Source organism: Cajanus cajan, chromosome 11 (genome assembly GCF_000230855.2).
Source record: "Cajanus cajan strain Asha chromosome 11, NIPB_CcT2T_4, whole genome shotgun sequence".
NCBI classification, from domain to species: domain Eukaryota; kingdom Viridiplantae; phylum Streptophyta; class Magnoliopsida; order Fabales; family Fabaceae; genus Cajanus; species Cajanus cajan.
The window spans coordinates 4,575,899-4,595,247 of NC_138527.1; the positions used below are offsets into that span (position 1 = coordinate 4,575,899).

A 19,349-nucleotide genomic window follows, 5' to 3' on the forward strand; every position below is an offset into this window, starting at 1 on the left:
GGTGCATAAGATTGAAAGAATACAAAGAAAGTTTATATGGGGAACCAAGGAGGGAAGTTCAAAAATACATTAGGTGAAATGGTAAAAAACGTGCCAACCAAAAAACCAAGGTGGATTAAGTATAAAGAATCTCGAGGCATTCAACGATCCATTCATTGGGAAATGGAAATGACAAATCTCCCACCATCAAGATTCATTGTGGAATAAAATCTTATCCTCCAAGTATGGGGTGTGGCAAACTTTACTGGAGAAGGAAACATGTTAAAAGGCATCATGTTGGTGAAGGGAGTTATTGAAAGTTTGTGGTGGGCTAGCACGTGATCAATGGTTTCAAATGGGGCTAGAATGGCGACTAGGGAAACGAGATAAAATCAGATTATGGAGAGACAACTGGACTGGATATCAAACATTGAGTGAACTGCCTATCTGAGACTATTTCAAATATCATATCAGAAGGACAATTTGACAAAGGACATGGGCTATTAGGTTGATCAAGAGTGGAGATGGGATCTGTTATGGAGAAGAGGATGGATTGGTAATGAAGATGCTCAATGGGACGATTTAAGTGCTCAACTTCAAGGAAAGTTGCCAAAGATTAGCAAAGAAGATTCATGGTGGTGGGTCAATGGCCACAATGGTGATTACTTTGTTTTTGTAGCATACTCAACCATTCATTCCTTGCATTTTATTGCCTCCGAAAACCACTTTCTTTCAAAGGTTTGGAAGCTCAAAGTCCCTCCCAAGGTGGCGGTTTTGATTTGGAGGATCTATCACAATGGTCTCCCTACTTGTGATAACTTAATCAAGAGGAACACCATTATATAGGACCTTAATGAGATTTGCCCATTCTGTAACTTGGAAATGGAATCCACTAACCATATTTTGTTCACATGTCACCAAGTGGACCTCATTTGTAAGGCTTGCTACAATTGGATCTTTACCCCATTAGTTCTTCCTGGGAATGCCTCATAACACTTTTTCCATCTTCCATATCCTACGTGTACTAAATAGGAGGCCCTAAAGTGGAAGGTCTTATGGTGTTCAATAGTATGGTGTGTTTGGAACTTAAGGAACAATTGCAGGTTTCAGGGCAAGCACTTTATGAAGGAGAGCCTACTAAATGACATTTTGGTTACAACTTGGGCATGGTTGAAGGTAGACCTTGCTTTTCAATTCATTTTCCAATAGTGGAGTGCAAAATCACTACAAGAAAATGACAATTTTGTGATGGTTATATGGCCTACATTGTGACGGTTAGAACTGCCGTAAAGACAACATTGCGAAGGTTTGGGAACCGTCGCAAAATTGTCCGTCACAAGGCAATTTTGCGACAGTTATCAGAACCATTGCACAAACCGTCGCAAAATTGAAATTGCGACCCCAAAAGCACCCGACGCACTAACTGCCTCTAAATTAATATTACGACTCTTTTTTTTACCCGTTAGAAATTATAATTTTTTTTAATTTTAATAAATTTATTAATGTAACAATCCTCATATATATTTGGCCTCTCAAGGGTTCTATTTCACGATATTTCTCCAGGTCAAGCACGCTTAACTGTGAAGTTCTGATGAGTAAGCTACCGAAATGTATATGTATGTTGTTAGTATAACTTGTACAAATTAATTCATTTAAGTCATTCTCAAATATACAATCTCATATTTGTACTATAATAATAATATATAATAATTTTATATTACGAATAATAATAATAATAATAATAATAATATATTTATTTATTCCTTATTTATATGTACTTACTTTTATAATTAACATCTACTTATTTCTATTTAAAATTATAATTTAAATTATTTAATTTTATAATTTATAATGATAATATAATTTATAAAATTATAAATATTTATTTATTACATACTTATAAATTAAATTTTAATATTTTAAATAAATTATTAATTAATTTAATATATTTATTTACCTTAAATCAAACATATAAAATTCAAAAAAATGTATTTATCCTTGTTTTATTTTCTAATTATCAACTATTAATAAAATACTAACTTAAAATCTTATCTAATTATATATAATATTCTCATATTAAATTTAAAACCAGATATTAGTTATACAAAAATATTAAGATCATATAATAAATTGTCAATAAAATTTTAATTAAATAATTTAAAATAATTAATGTTTCAATTATATTGTTAATTAGCAAATAATTTATTCCAAAACTAATTAATTTTTTTATATTAATTATTAGTAAAATTTAATAACTTTTAAATTAACAATTAATTGGATCGATGAAATTCAACACACACCATGAGTTATTGAGCGGAATAACTTTACCAAGAGTTATTTTGTAAGTTATCTTAAATCAAACATATAAAATTCAAAAAATGTATTTATCCTTGTTTTATTTTTTAATTATCAACCATTAATAAAATACTAACTTAAAATCTTATCTAATTATATCATAATATTTTCATATCAAATTTAAAACTAGTTCTTACATTTTCGACAAATATAAATTTTTCTGAAATATTCCATCAATAGTATAGCTTTTCCTACAAAAATTTTCTCATCGAAAATATAAATTTTTCGACAGATTTAATTTTGTTTTATAAGAAATCATCTTCGATTAATATAACATTTTGTATATATGATTTAAGAGTAAAAGATTTTCACTTTAACGGTTGAATTTACAAAATTCACATTTAATATAAAGTTATTGAGCGGTGTGACACTTAGTAAAATTTACACCGATGTAATTATAACCCCCCTCATATATATATATATATATATATATATATATATATATATATATATATTAAATGTGACTTTTACTAAGTATTACACCGCTCAATAACTTTATATTAAATGTGAATTTGGTAAATCCAACTGTTAGATTGAAAGTTCATATCTCTCATAGATTATATATACAAAACTTTATATTAATCCAAGATGATTTGATACTTCATTTTTATAAAACAAAATTGATGTAATATATTCATTTCAAAATATACTAAAATATAAACACTTTGATTACCTTCTGGTTGTTGTTCAATTTTAACAAAATTTGATATACACTTTTAAAGTGATATGAACTTTCAATTTAAGGGTTGGATTTACAAAATTCACATTTAATATAAAGTTATTGAGCGGCATAATACTTAGTAAAAGTTACACCGGTATAATTATAACCCCCTATATTATATATATATATACAGGGACGGATGCACGTTTGGAATAGTGGGGCACTTGCCCCCACTACTATTTGACATATACATAATTTTTTATCTAAAAAAATAATATATTTTAAAAAATAAAAATTATATTCTAATAAAATAAAAATATAGATTCAGAAAAAATGTTTATTTATTTGATATCTGTCAAATTTTTGAAAGAAATTAATTCTCATGTGATAAATTTTTTTTCTTAATAATGAATTAATTTTTTAAAAAAGTTTACTTATAATATATATATGTATATATATATATGTCTTAATATTCACATATATAATGTAATATATTAAAATAAATAATTTTTTGATAAAATAAAATTTGTACCATGCATGTTTATCTTTTGTGTTTTTTATTTATTGTATATGTTGATTGAAAAAATCAAAATAGTAAAATTGTATATATTGATTAAAAAAATCAAAATAAGAAAAATCAGAAGATTTATGTTCCATTTAGAATTGTTATTATAATATATATTTTAAAATAAATTATCATCTAAAATATATATTAGATATTAAAAACATATTTATATCATAAATAAATTAAATTGGATTTTTATAAAATTTAACATATTTATTTTTATATTTTTAATAGTGTTAAAAAGATGGACATTTAAAATAAAATTTATAAAATTTAACATTGTAAATTATTCAATAATATGTGATCTGATAACTCAAAAATTAAGTTATAAAATGATAATTATATTTATTTATATACTCTAACACATCTTACATACAAGATAAATTCATAAGTTTGTTGAAAGATAAATTTATATTCTAGTCAAGATTTTGAAATTATATAAAGAAAAAAAAATCGTGTATATAAAATTGTTAATAAAATATAAGTTCATTAAGATAATATACATAATACTTCAAAAGAATAAACTTTTAAATTCTAATAATAAAAAAATTGTCTTATAGATTGCGACGGTTTATAGTAAACCGTCGCAATGCTGAAAAGTTTGCGACGGTTTATGACTAACTATCGCAATGTTAAAAAAAATTTGCGACGGTTTATGATTAACTGTCGCAATGTTAAACAAATTTTGCGACAGTTTACAATAAACCGTCGCAATGTTAAACAATTTTTCGACGGTTTTGAAAAACTGTGGTATGAAGGGTCGCAATATCAAAGCAACGAAGGTTTCTAGATAACCGTCGCAATTTGCCCGTCGCAATTTATCATTTTTCTTGTAGTGAACCAGGTTTCTGTTTGTTAGGTATAGGTTAGTGATGTTGTTTTAAAGGAAAACCTAACAGTGTAGGTTAGTGGAAGGTAGGGGGAAGGGTAACAAAGTTAGTAGTCTAATGTAGGAGAGTGTAGGTGGAGCAAAGTTTATGTTGGTGATTAAAGCTATCTCAAAATGAGTGTTTCATAATACATGTGGATGTTGGGAACAATGTAAGGGAAGAAGATTAGTAGGTGCAGGGTTATAAGCATGTGTAGAACATTAAGTTAATTTCTAGCAAATGATTTCTTAGCTCTGTATTTATACTCTTTCAAGTATCACTTTTACCTGATAGTATCAATATATATATATATATATATATATATATATATATATATATATATATATATATATATATATATATATATATATATATATAATTATCTTGGCTGATAAAAAAAAATTTCAATCTAAATTACGGGACAAATAATCACAAATATTATATTTAGTCATTATGAAACAAAGTCATTATTGTTGGATTTCTATATTCATTTCTGTACACTAGTATGATAATATTCACTTTAAATATAAATTCTCGTACCTTTAGTTTTGATATTTTTTAAAATGTCTTATACTAATAGAAGTTATAAAGATTATGTATATTTTATAAAGCTTTATTTCTTATTCCAATAATTACACGCGAGGGTTTTGTATATTCTGTTATGTTCCATCAATGATGAGCAAATTCAATTTCTAGCTAGGAGCTAGCGTTTGACGTGCCCATTTTGGATCCTCAAGACATCATTTATATATGATTTTGGTTTCCCAAGATGCTCGGGTGAAAGGTATCCCTTATAGAAATCTGCTACACCAATTGTTTTGAACAAAGGTGGTGATTCTGGAGTAACAAGAGAAGGTGCTGGACCTATGTTTCCACTCCATTCTGGGGCATAAAATGTAGCTATGGATACTCTCTCTTTCTGTGAGTTTACTACTGCTCCATGCATAGTGCTCCTATATATTCCATTTGTCATTACCTGTAAAACCAAATATACATGCCCAAGTGACATTTCAAATAATCCTACACGATATAAGAAAAATGTCTAATGATATAAAATCACTAGATTTAACTTCTTTAATTTTAAATTGATGATGAGCATTGATCAGGTCTACAATCTACATTGTATTTTAATTTAAGATCCCTAAGAAGTATTGTAGTTTCTTTTTATAACTCCATTTCTAATTAGAAGTAATATAAGACAAATTATTAAGAATAAAAAAGTAATTAAATAATTATTTTTATTTAATATTCTATTATAAAATAAAATTTTATTATGAATATATCTTTTATTTTAATTGATAGTTATATTTAATGTTAGTATTCAATGATTATAGAATAAGTGAATGAATAGAAAATAGAGTTAACAATAAATTAAAAAGAATAAAATAAATTTATAACTAGAAGTAGTTTTATTTTTTAAATTCAACATTAAAATTTGTACAATTATAATTGTGATTAATACATTAGGAATCTTAGTCTCTTGATCATGTAAAATTCGTAGTTAATTTGATTTAATTGTTAAATATTTATTAATTAATTGTTAAAATTGCAACATTATTAATGACCTAATATTAAATATATGTTGAGATAATTAATATTTAATTATATTTATGTTAAATTACTTTTAGTCCTCATTTTATCTAATAAAGTGATAAAAAAATATGAAAATAGAGTAAAAATAAGAATTAAAAGTATAATTTAACCTAAATATTATTCTCCATCTATGTCATCTTTTTTAATATCAAGTCTTTTTAATATCAAGTTATGATCAATGTTACAATTTTAATTATTGATACATAAAAATATATATAACAACTGAACCCATTACATAAAACGGAGTTTAAAATTATATGGTTAAAAAAATTGAAGGATGAAAATCCTGTGAAATATGATAGGAAACCAAAAATTATATTTATCCTTTTAATTACTTACCTCCATGACATCTCCTAGACTAATGATGAAAGCATTTGGGAGGGGCTTAACTAGAACCCACATTCCATCTTTATTTACTTGGAGGCCCTCCACTTGATTGGCTTGGAGGAGGATGGTGAGGGCAGATCCATCAGTGTGAGCATTTAGGCCAAGGACATTTTCTGGTTGGGGACAAGGAGGATAGTAATTCATTCTTATTGATTGGCCTCCTTCTCCTAATGACTCTTTAATATCCCTTTCTTCTATACCAAGAGCTATTCCTATAAGAACAAAAATGTTGATGGCAAGGTCTCTCATCTTTATACAATAATCCTCTAAATTTTTCCTGCATGCACAGGTCAACATTAATGATCGAAGTAATTTTCAGATTCTAGAAAGAAATATCAATCTTCTGACAATGACTTCGTATGTGTGCATTGGATGATAGAGATAGGAATTTGTCATTTAAAGAGCATAATCTTTATATGAAAAATTCAAAACGTTTGATTAATATATATTAAATGTAGATAACAAAATGATAAATATTTTATTTGAATATATATTTTACATTTAACGATTTTGTGAGAATTTCATTTCTCTCACCTCACTTTAATTCGAATTTTAAGATAATAATTTTAGCCTAAACTCTATTATTATATTCATGACAAAATATTTTCTTCAACTTTTTTTTCCTTAGTCATTTTTTCTCTGTTGGTGACACTTAATCATGTGTCGAAATGAGTTTTATCAAATTATCTAACATCTTGAACTTTATCTATTTAACCTAATCATTTTTCTATGACTTAGTTTTTTTTTCTTTCTATTTTAGAAAAGTTATACTTGGTTTAAACGTCTATTGAAATTGTAATAAGGTATTCAAACAAACCAATATAAAGTAATAGACAGATAGATTTAAACTTTCAGATAGACTAATACATGCATGATTTCAAGACATTACAATATTTGACAAAAAAAAAATTATGATGGAATCACACTAAGGTCAAGAAGACCAAGAGGTGATATATTGAAGGAGGAAAGAAGAATGGGTTAGGTTTGAAAACTATAAGAGGAGTAGGACTACTTTTGGGCCTTAGCTCCACTAGTACAGAATATACATTTTACGTCGGTCATTTTAGGGGGTTTTACGTCTGAAAAAGCTGTGACGTAGAAGCGGGAGACGTAAATTTACGTCGAGGTGCGAAAATCGACGTAAATTTACGTCAGACATTACAAGGTCTGACGTAAAAAGTTGTGAAAAAAAAAATTGATTTCAATCAGAACGGGCTGTTTTGGTTGGAGAACGGCCCGTTCTCCAAGCAGAACGGCCCGTTTTGCTTGGAGAACGGCCTGTTCTGAATGGAGAACGACCCGTTCTAAATGGAGAACGGCCCGTTCTGCAATCTGGACTTGGCCACTTCCTTCTCCAGCTTCAAAAACTCAGAATGCAACGCATAAAAACTCAGAATTGCTAAAAGATCTGCCAAAATACTTCACAAATACACCCGTAAGTGAACCTAGGAACAACTATTTTAAACAGAACCTTTTAATCAAGGGCAATAACTCCATTTCCTATTTCTTAAAACGACTACACCAAAAAATTACAAGGTTCAAAATGCAAGAAGTAAAACCTTTTCCAGATTTGCTCCAGATTTTCTCCAAAAATCAAGAATAGATTTTGCTCCAAAAATCAGGAGCAGCCACGATTTGAGGAGGCGCGGGAGAACCTTTTCCAGATTTGAAATCTCCACCACGATTTGAGGAGGCGCGGGAGAACCTTTTCCAGATTTGAAATTTCCACTGCGTGAATCTCCATTTAATTAATGAGTGAGGATTATTTACGTCGGCCCTAAAGGGGTCCGACGTAAATTTTAACATCTACGTCGAACACAATGCTTAGCCGACGTAGATGTTAAAATTTACGTCGGACCCAATTAGGGCTGACGTAAATAATTCAACAAAATTACGCTACATGTCACCGCACTTTTATAACGTCGGGTTTTCGTATTTCCGACGTAAATTAGGTGACGTAAAATCCTATTTTTGCACTAGTGCTCCTAAGTTTTTATTAGTATAAGATTCATTCCTATTTTTGCCCTTGTCTTTAATTTTTTATTTTACCCTTCTATTTTGGGTACCTTAGACATAAGATTTATTTTTCTTGTATTTTCTATTTTACCCTTATATTTTGGAGTGTCTTAGTCATATGATTTATTTTTACTTGTATTTCTCATTTTACCCAACATAAACAACGCATATAAAGCAATTAGGCACGCAAATCTTAACAACGCATATAAAGATACATATATAACCAACATAAACAACACCAACAACATCATCATTATCATCTTATAATAATCATCATCAACATTATTCAACATCATACATGGCCTATACATCATTTACTAGCCTACCTAGGAAATAAGAACATCTTATAAAACACTATAATATCTTATAGAATAAAAACCATTTTGCTAAGCAAGCTTCAACTCGTTGAGTGACCCAATCTCTCTATATCCTATAATATATTATGAGGTGTCTTAGATTATAGGATTTTATTTTATAGCTAGGGTATTTTATTAAGGTTGGAAACCAGGCTTAGACATGTTTTTTGGTGGCATTCACTAGTGGAAAATTAGCATATTACGTCACCTCTTTTACGTCAGAAATACTTAAATCCGACGTAAAAAAAACGCGGTGTCCGATGTAGATTGGACTTTTTACGTCGGACCCTACCAGGTCCGACGTAAAAAAGGACACAAATTTGAATAAGAGAGTGCGAGGCACACCGCGCGCATTCACTCTTCCTCACTTTTCATTTTTTTCTCTCTAAACCCTCTCCCTCTCCTTTGTTACTGAATCGTTTTTTTTGTCTTTTGCAGAGGGATGAACCCTTTGTTACTCATTTGCACATTATTGCTGCTCCTCAGGTATGAATCAAGATTTCCTTAACACTTTTCTACTTCGCATTGCTACTCTGGCTATCTGTTTTATTTGATTTTTTGGTTGTTCTATTTGTATAGGTAGTGGGCGTTTTCTTTTAAGTTGTTATACGAAGCTGAATGGCTTGTTATGGAAGCAGAATGGCCTGTTCTGCAAGCAAAACGGCCCGTGCTGCAAGCAGAACAGCCCGTGCTGCAAGCAGGACGGCCCGTTCTGCAAGCAGAACTTCCCGTTCTCCAAGCAGAACAAGCCGTTCTGCTAGCATTTTTATGTTTTTTTTTTTAATTTTTTCCTACTTTTTTACGTCGAATGTCGTAATGTCCGACGTAAATTTACGTCAGTTTTGCGAATCTGACGTAAAATTTACGTCTCCCGCTTCTACATCGGTATGTTTTCTGACGTAAAAAGCTGAAAATGTCCGACGTAGTACACCTCTTTTGTACTAGTGATTGGATTTATTTTTAGACTTGGCAAGGTTTAGGTCCAAGTGGAAGGCACCTAGGTTGCATGGTCTTATCATGCACCTAGATGTAGCTTAACCAAACTCAAAGATTCCATCCTTGGCCACCAAGTAGCATCTAGGGTTAATTTAGGTTTCATTTGAAGTGTATTTGGATTGCATTACTTGGCCATGTACTCTCAAATGTAACCCTAAATGCATCCTCCAGTCTATAAATACTCTAGGCTAGCCTCCTTGTAAATACTTTGTAAATTAATATAGAGTGAGCCTTTTATGCCTTTATATTTTTCTTAGTCTCTCTTGGTCATTTTTGGCCAAGAACCCTACCTATCTCCACCTTGAGTAAAAACTCTAGGAGTGACTCAAACCCTAGAGTACCTTTCAAGCATTCTATCAAACATCTTCTATCCTTCCTCCATTTTCGGTCACCACCACCATCTAAGGCTAGGCCTTTGAAGGACTAAGATCCGTGGAGCCTAGGAGTCCTCTCATTGATCATCCTTCTTCCATCAATGCTAGGAGGTCTTCCATCAATTTATTCCAATAAAAACTTAATACAATAATTATTTTATTACAATATCAACATCCATTTCGTTGTCCACGTTTTATTTCTTTATTTCAATATTTTTAATTTACAAGAACTTCCTTTGTTTTCGTTAATGATGATGATGATATTAATTTCCAAATAATTTTTAAATAAGTTGGTATAGGCTAATTTTTATATTTGTATAATTTTTTTAGGAGGTGGGTATATGAAATATTATCTTATAGAATATGAAGGTTTTCTAACATATCAAAATATTTTATTGTAAAAAAAAAAAATATCTACATATTTTATCAATAGTTCAAATTAACTCAATCAAAATTTAATTTTCTGAAACTTTAAAATTAATAAGTGTATACTTTTTTCTCCTAAGGAAATAAAAGTCTAAATATCTAAACTAAAAATCAAGAAAGAAAAAATAACATAAGACATATATGAGAATAAAAGAAAATGAATCCAATTCTAGAGATTTAAAAACATGAACCTCCTCCATTAAACTAAGACCTCTCTTAACAAAACAAACTATCACTTGATTATCTCCCTCATAAATATGAATATAATCAACACAATGATCATTCCAACCATACGGACCACAAGATTAATTAGTAAGAAGAAAATATAGATGGTTTCAGTTGCAACCTTCATTTATGAACTTTTATATATACTGCCAAAGAAGAATCTATAACTTACAAGAATAAGCAAAAACAAACTTGTCGAGATGGTTCTCAATAATACCTCCACAAGACAATGTATGATTTGTTGATTGTGCCCCAACACAATAATTGATTTTGTAGCAATAGATTAGAGACTTGACCCATTCAATGTGAGATGTCACTAATTGAGTTAATTTACCAATTGGACCACCATGCAATCCTACTTGAACAATCTACGAGGTTCGACCATGCATTTTGCACACCAACTAATTCATCATCACATTCTTGTTGGAAAATAAATCTATTACGCGTCTGCCATATGGAATCCATGCCATTATTTTATGCATCATGAAATTTCTAACCAAGTTATCTTCCAACCATCGATTTAAGGGAGATGTAAAAAATTGAGTTCCCCAAAGTTACCTCCTCATATACACTGTCAAACATTGTTAGCTAAAGTACAATCCCGAAGCACATGTAAGGTATCTTCGTCCTAATTCTCACATATGGGTCATAATGCATCATGAGCCATGTCTTTCCTTACGCTCTAATCGTTAGTGCTTAAGTTTTTGTTTGCCACTCACCACAACAAAGTGCAAATCCTCTTGAGGCTAGGCTATTTCCAACTGAGTTTGAAGAGTTAGATAGATTTGCGTGCCTAATTGCTTCATATGCTTCTTTAAAGGAAAATGAGCCATCTAAAAACCTCCTCTGGACAATAACATCCTTCTAATCCTCCAAGGTTGGGGGGTTTCCTAATAACCTCATCCCAAACAGTATGAGGAATTAATGTGCGAATATGTTCTAAATTCCCCTCCCGTAGATGTTAACATATTCTTTTTTTGGTTCGTCCCTGGAGTATCCATCGCCGACAGCACTGACTAATCTCCTCGCTACGTTGGAGGCACCTCAAAGAGTGGGATAGCTGGCTCCAAGATTTAACGCGGCTGCATACACAAGGCAGGATTCGAACCCCTGATCTTGCTTAAGCGTGGATCAACCCCTACCGCTGAACCACACGCTTACTAGTTTTAACATTTCATCTGTTGGAATATATTGAATTATAGATCCAAGAATGAGTTTTCCTAAAGAAAGCCATCAATGCAACCAAAATTTAACATATCTTACATCTCCCATTCACTAGACAATATTGAATTTGACAAAATCCATCATCACACATGCCTTGCCAAATATTTGAAGCATTTGACTTTCTATTGAAAGATGAGACAATTTCCTCACCACAATTGTATTTGGCTTTCACCACTTTAACCTAAAGCTTGTTTGGATTTTTAGACATCTATTAACAATTTTTCATCACGAATCACTTATTCAACATCTAGCACTTTTTAGTCCAAGACCCCCTTCCTCCTTAGGCATATACCAATCAAGAAACAACATGTATTTTCTTTGCAAGTTGTCATGCCCCCATTGGAAATCTCTACATCTCTCAATCTCCTTACATCTTTGTATTGTTAAGAAGGAAAATCGCATACTATAAGTCAAAAGGGCTACAAGAATGGAATATATGAGAGTAAGTCATCCAACAAATGATAGATTTTTGGCCTTCCAACTACTTAGTCTTTAGCTCACTTTATCAAGCACTAAATGATGCATTCTTTTACTCACCCTAAAATGATGAATGAAATTGCTCTAGTTCAGGCTTACTAACCCTTCCATCACCTCCCTAAGACTAGAAGCTAGTACCTTGGTTGTTACCTTATAAGACACATTGTAATGTTTAATAGCCTGGACACACTTGAATGAGAGAGATCCATAAATTTTTACCAATGTGAGATTTTATAGTTGAGGATGATTTAAAAGAATTAATTTGTATTACCTATGCCAACAAGATGCATATATTTTTCAATAGTTATCACAAAAGAACTCCATATAGTTAAGTGTGCTTAGCATAAAGTAATTTAGGGATGAATGACCTTTTGGAAAGTTTCCTAGAGAGCATGTGAGTAAGGACATGCCAAAAAGTTGTGTTGGCTTGTGGGGCCAATTGTTGATTCTACAGGTAGTCGCATATCTTAGAAAAGATTACCCATGAAGAGTTCTGACCAATAAGGAGTTGTGTAAAGTGTTGTGAAGTGGAGTTGAGATGTCAAATCTAAGGGGTATTACAAATGGTATTCAACCAGCTCCTCCTAATACGGTGTGGATTGGCAATGAACAAAGAGAAAATTGGTGAACTTGTAATAGTCCGAATACATTTAAATGAGAGGGATCTAAAGATTTTTATACGTTTGAGATTGTATAATTGACGATGACTTTAAGAAATTAATCTTGTACTACCTATACAACAAGATGCATTTACTTTTTCAATAGTTCATCACAAAAAAGTTTCATAGTTAAGTATGCTTAGCTTAGAACAATTTAGGGATGAGTAACCTTTTGGAAAGTTTCCCAAAAAGTGTGCTAGTGAGGAAAAAACATGCCAAAAAGTCTTGTATTGGTTTGTAAGATCAATTGTGGATTGTAAAGGCAGTTGGACATCTTAAAAAGGGTTATCCATGAAGGGTTATGACCAGTGAAGAGTTCTGATCAACAAAGAGTTGTATGAAGTGTCATCATGTTAAGTGTTATGGATTAAAGCCACTGAGATGTCAACTTCAAGGGGTATTATACAAAGGCTAATCGACCTCATTTATGTTAGATTCACCACACTATCCACTTTTGGAATTAGAGTAATAAAAGTATCTTTCATTTCCTCAACTTTACTGGGGATAACCTCGATCTCTTAATTAGTTTACATAAGGCAAAATCCACTTTACTCTAGTGAGTTGATAAAAAATAACTTGTAGACCATTTGATCCTGGTGATTTAAAATCACCCATACGTTTAAAGAACCATGAATCTCATCTTCTTCAAAGAGTCTCCTCAAATTTTTCATATCTATATCAGACAACTCAAGAAAACAATTAGATAGACAAAAGGAGAAATATCTTTGAAATAACCTTTATAAAATTCAATAATCATAGTTTCCAACTCCTCATCATTATTAATCCATTGCCCAACATCATTTTGAAGCATCTTCACTCTATTTCTTTTCCTTCTTTTCCTTCTAATGATAGTTGTATAATGAAAATATTTTTTTTTCTATCTCCAAAGTACAACCATTTACATTTGGATATCTGAAATGTTTGGCTAATGTTATGTTTTAACCTTAACTATCAAACTCTGACCTTACAAGATATAAAAAAAAATTGTTTAATTATTTTTAATGATTAACACGTTATTTTATCAGAACAATTAATTTAATTAGTGACAAAAAGCAAAGAAGAATGAAAGAGCACCTGAATGGCAGTGGTATATTTGGGAATAGGTGGGGCTTCCTTAAATGTGATGGAAGTGTAAAAATGTAAAACAAATCTACCCAATCTGATGACCCTCCTTCAGAACCGAGCATTTGACCTAATCCTTCCATATCTCCTGGTTTCTGCCAAAGTTTATTCTTCTCTTCCATTGGAAGATTGAAGAGTTCTTGAACACCTCTCTTTACATCTTCCATCAATTCCACGTCAACTCCATGATTAATCAGCTGTCACAAGAAACCAAATTTCATAGAGTTGCATACCCACTTAAAAAATACTCAGCTGTGCAAGATTGATTAATTGCTTGGCATAGTTTACTTTTTTTTTTTAAGCCTTTTTTTTATTACATAGAATTTCTTCCCGCTTATTGCTATCCTTTCACTGGTAATTTTTCCTTCAAAACCAATAAAGCAGTAACATGAAAGTAACGTATAATATATTTTCTATGAAAATATACACTAAATTAATAATGGACTTAACAAGCGAGAAATGAATAAAATAATAAGAGACAAAGTGTGATATATACTTCAGAGAAATGCTAAAAACCCAATTTTTTTAAAAAAATATATTCACTCTAATTGATTGAAATTTATTGAAAAATATAAAATTTTGTGATTTTTACACCCTATTTAATGATTTTATATCTAAATTTTATAATTTTCAATAAATTTTAACCTATATATGTTAAGAGGACCGTAAATTTTTAAAAGTAAAAAAATCAAATTGCAATCAAAAATAAAAATGAGGAACTACACTTTTATTTTATCCTATTTAATAATATAAATGAGATATTTAAATACTTACTAACAAATTGCTAAAAAATTATATTTTAATAAAATCTAAAACTTAACCAACTGTATTAATCGGTTTATCCTTTCAGATTAAAGATCGTTAATTAGATTTGCACAATTGATAAAATATTATTAATTATATAAATGGTGTTTCATAATTATTTTATTATTAATTTTGTGAATAGAATATATTTTACAATAATTAAGAAATTAATAAAAAGAAAAGGATATTTATTTAATTTAAGATATTATTTGAAAAATATGTATTATAAATTGATAAATAATTATGATGTAAGGAATTATTATTATTATTATTATTATTATTATATATTGAATATCTCATAATTTCTTGATTAAGAAAAGGGCCTACTGTCGATTAATCTTATTTTTAGTAAAAACTTTTTATGTCATTCAGTGGGTGGATCAAAAAGATGGGTAAGAAAACACGTACTATATTTCATAAGATTTAGAACTGAAAAGAGTGAGAAAAGATGTAGATGCTAACCTGGAAAAAACCCCATTCTTTGCATGCAAGATCTAGCTTTTCCAGTTCAGGACCCTTCACTTCTTCAGACAATAACTTGTTTAGATCTACTACAGGGAGATGTGACAAAGATTCTGTGTTATATAAAATTGGAGGGTCAATATCTGGATGAACATATCTCTCTGGAACTTTTATTAGTGCCTCATTTGCTAGTTCTTTCACAGAAGAAGGAATACGAAGAGAGGATCCAATCTTTTCTGTTTCTGGCTCCATGATCACAAATTCCTAGGCTCAGATGGTGTTCTCTTATCTCAACAGTTAAGACTTGATAAGATTGATGTCAAACATGCTTGTATATCCAAACATAATTTTCCAAGACATGTGGCCGATAATCGAGGCTTTTTTTCCCATGCATTGACCATATGTTGAATTTATATATATAACAAATAATGATGATACTAGTGGAAAATTAGGATACTACGTCACCCATTTTACGTCGGACATACAAACATCCAACGTAATAAAAATGCGGTGGCATGATTCTTAATTTTAGTTAAATTATTTATGTCGGACCTCTTAGGGTCCGATGTAAATTTTAACATCTACGTCGGCTATGCATTGTGTCCGACGTAGATGTTAAAATTTACGTCGGACCCTACTAGGGCCGACGTAAATAATCCACGCCCATTAATTAAAAGGAGGTTCACGCAATAGAGATTTCAAAAATTTAAACCCAAGCTCATCTCCCGCGCGTTGTGCAATGGAGGCTAGCGAGAAATCCATCCGCTTCCTCCTCAAATCGTGACTGCCCTCGCAGTCGGAGCCACCATGTGCCACGAGTGGACCAGCATCAACGCCCTCCGCCTCGACATGTTCTACCTCCTCTGGAGCTTAGGAAGGTTGGGGAATAGGTTGATTCGCGTGATGATATGTTCTTCTTCTTCGGACGATTGTGTTGGTCATGGGTTTTTCTAGGAGGTTCTATGAGGTGGCGTCTTCTGCTGAGTGTGTTCACAGGAATAAGAAGGTAATGTTTGCGTTGCATTCTGAGTTTTTGAAGCTGGAGAAGGAAGTGGGCAAGTCCAGGTTGCAGAACGAGCCGTTCTCCATTCAGAACGGGTCGTTCTCCATGCAAAACGGGCCGTTCTTCTTGGAGAACGGGCCGTTCTCCAACCAGAACGGCCCGTTCTGCTTGCAGTCATTTTTTATTAGTCCCTTAGCCTCGTATAACTTAAGAAGGGGGGTGAATTAAGTTTTTTAAATTTTCCTCTTATAAAAACTTTTCCAATTACTTTCTTATCACTTTATTTCCTTAGACAAATTTGCATGTAAAGAATGATGATGAAGAACAACTCAAACACAGTTAAATAACAAATAAATAAAAGTGTAGGGAAGAAGAATTGCAAACTTGATTTTATACTGGTTCGGCCAATCCTGCCTACATCCAGTCCTCAAGTGTCCCACTTGAGAATTCCACTACTCTTGTAAACCTTACAAGAAAATGAATCCTCCAACACCTCGGAACTCCCTTTCCTTGTGTTGAGATTCAAACACCAACAAGGAGAAAAACCCTTTCTCCTTTACAGATCCAATGATCTATTAAGTAATACAGAATGACTCTCTTGAAGAGTGAATATTAACTTTCATGATCTTTGATGAACTCTTTAGAGATTTTGCAAATGATTTTGGCCAAGTGATTTGTAAAGATAATTTTTCACAATTGAGTTCGTCACCTTTCTCTGAAAAATTATAGGTATTTATAGACAATTGTATCTTGAGTTATGTCTTTTCATGAAGAGTTGTAACTCTCTATAATTTTTCAGAAAATAGGCTCTGGTAATCGATTACAAGACTTGGTAATCGATTACAACGGTTTAAGTTCAAAATGTTTGAAACGTTGTATAGTTCAAATTCGAATTTTGAAATTTCTCTTCTGGTAATCGATTACAATCAGGGGTAATCGATTACCAGAGAGCATTTTAACATTTTGAAAGGTTTTCTTTCTCTGGTAATCGATTACAGAAAGTGGTAATCGATTACCAGAAACATGTCACTTGTTTTGGCTTATGAAAACCTAAGATATAAAGAGCTTCTATTTTCCAGTTAAAAATATTTTTATTTAATCTTTTGAATACTCTTTTTGCTTTCTTTTCAAACAACTTATTCTTATATTCAAAAGTATTAAGTTTAGGTTTTCTTGAAATTCTTATTTTAATGGCCAAGTCAAATTTGCAAATTCTAAAAGTTCATTTTACATACTAAGCTAAGCAGTCAAGACTTATCTAGTTATTACTTGAGATCTTGCTTCTTGATCAGCTTGCTTTAACTTGACCTTTATTTTCTTCAATGCTTTGGCATCATCAAAACTTTGTGCATATTTTCTTCCACAGTCTCAACTTTGTAATTATGTTTTGTAGAATCGACTCTTATGTATATATGTGTGTGTGTTTTGATTGAGTTTATAGATACTATATATTTTGGGATTGTAATCTTGTAAAGGGGTTTAATTTTACTTCTTTGATGACCAAGAATTACTTTACAACTTTTGATTCTGGTTGATCATTGAGATCCTAAGTACACATATTTTGTACACATGACGTCTAGGTTTTGTTGCATGATAAGCTTAAGATAGATGAATTATGTTTTAGTTGTGATGTTTGTTGTTTATGATGTTATAGTTGTGCTAGTGTATGACATGTGTCGCCACCGGCCCGAAACGGGCTTTCGGCATTCGCGAAGGATGGTTGGACTCGTTTTATTTTAAAATATGGATTGCTAGAATGACTTATTCTCAAACTGAGACCTCGTCAAACGAGCAATTTTATTAAAAGGCTCACTAATCCATATTAATCCCAAGCGGGACCCTCCATGGATTAGTGGTTTTCATAAGAGGAGGGTTCGTGGAGTCGCCACCAATGTTTTACTCAAAACATTGGAAAAAGGGATAAGGCAATTGATTTAAAAATCAACTTTGGCCACTACAACCAGAGTTGGGTAAGGGAGTCGGTTACGCGTGGGGAAGGTGTTAGCACCCCACAGCGCCCCTTTCGGGTTCCCTATGACAGATTATTTTCTAAAATAACAGCGTAAAATCACTAAATTACCCCTATTTATTCTAAGCAATTATAAATTGACTATCTACATGATGACAGTTTATATATGCACACAGAAAGCAGTAAAAGGAAGGATTGAAGGGAAACCTCTTGAAGCGTGCTTTTTATAAAAAATGAACTGGGAAGCGTTTTGGCGTTCCCTCGCTCTACAAGCCCGCTCCTCGCTCTCCTAGAACAAAATTTTAACTAAGGGAATCAAAAAGATTTCCCCTCGACTAGGTTCGATCCTCAAGCAAAATGGCTCGGGGCTCAAGAACTTCGTCGGATCAACTCTCCGAGTGATTTCTAGGGCAGAACACTGCTCAAAAACCCCAGAATACTCAAGGAGAGGGTTGAAACTATGTTCCAAAAGTGTGGAATGACGTCCAATTGACGTCATATTTATAGGGAATAGGCGCAATACGGCCTACAGGAGCAATACGGCCGTATTGAAATTTTTGAACTTCAATACGGTCGTATTGAGTTCAATACGGCCGTATTGAAATTCAGAAATTTCAATACGCCCGTATTGGTTTCAGTACGGCCGTATTGAAGTTTCAGAAACTTCAATATGCCGTATTGAGTTCACTGCGGCCGTATTGAAGCTTCAATACGGCCGTATTAAGTTCAGTACGGCCGTATTGGGCTTCATTCCCTCCACTTCCTTATTTTGAGCTATTCTAAGACCTCTAGACCTACAGAGAACCCTCCTAGGGCCTTCCGGGAGT

At 31.7% G+C, this 19,349-nt stretch overlaps 1 protein-coding gene across 1 annotated transcript; it reads right to left on the reverse strand.

Annotated features, from left to right (window-relative positions):
* Nucleotides 1-5,132: 5,132 nt before the first annotated feature.
* Nucleotides 5,133-16,815, reverse strand: LOC109818716 (codeine O-demethylase). Its single transcript, XM_083067243.1, has 4 exons — nucleotides 15,551-16,815; nucleotides 14,237-14,481; nucleotides 6,362-6,686; nucleotides 5,133-5,405 (listed from the first exon to the last, which is right to left on the reverse strand). The coding sequence occupies exons 1-4, from the start codon at nucleotides 15,800-15,802 to the stop codon at nucleotides 5,133-5,135; spliced, it is 1,095 nt and encodes a 364-aa protein (XP_082923369.1). The 5' UTR covers nucleotides 15,803-16,815.
* Nucleotides 16,816-19,349: the final 2,534 nt, after the last annotated feature.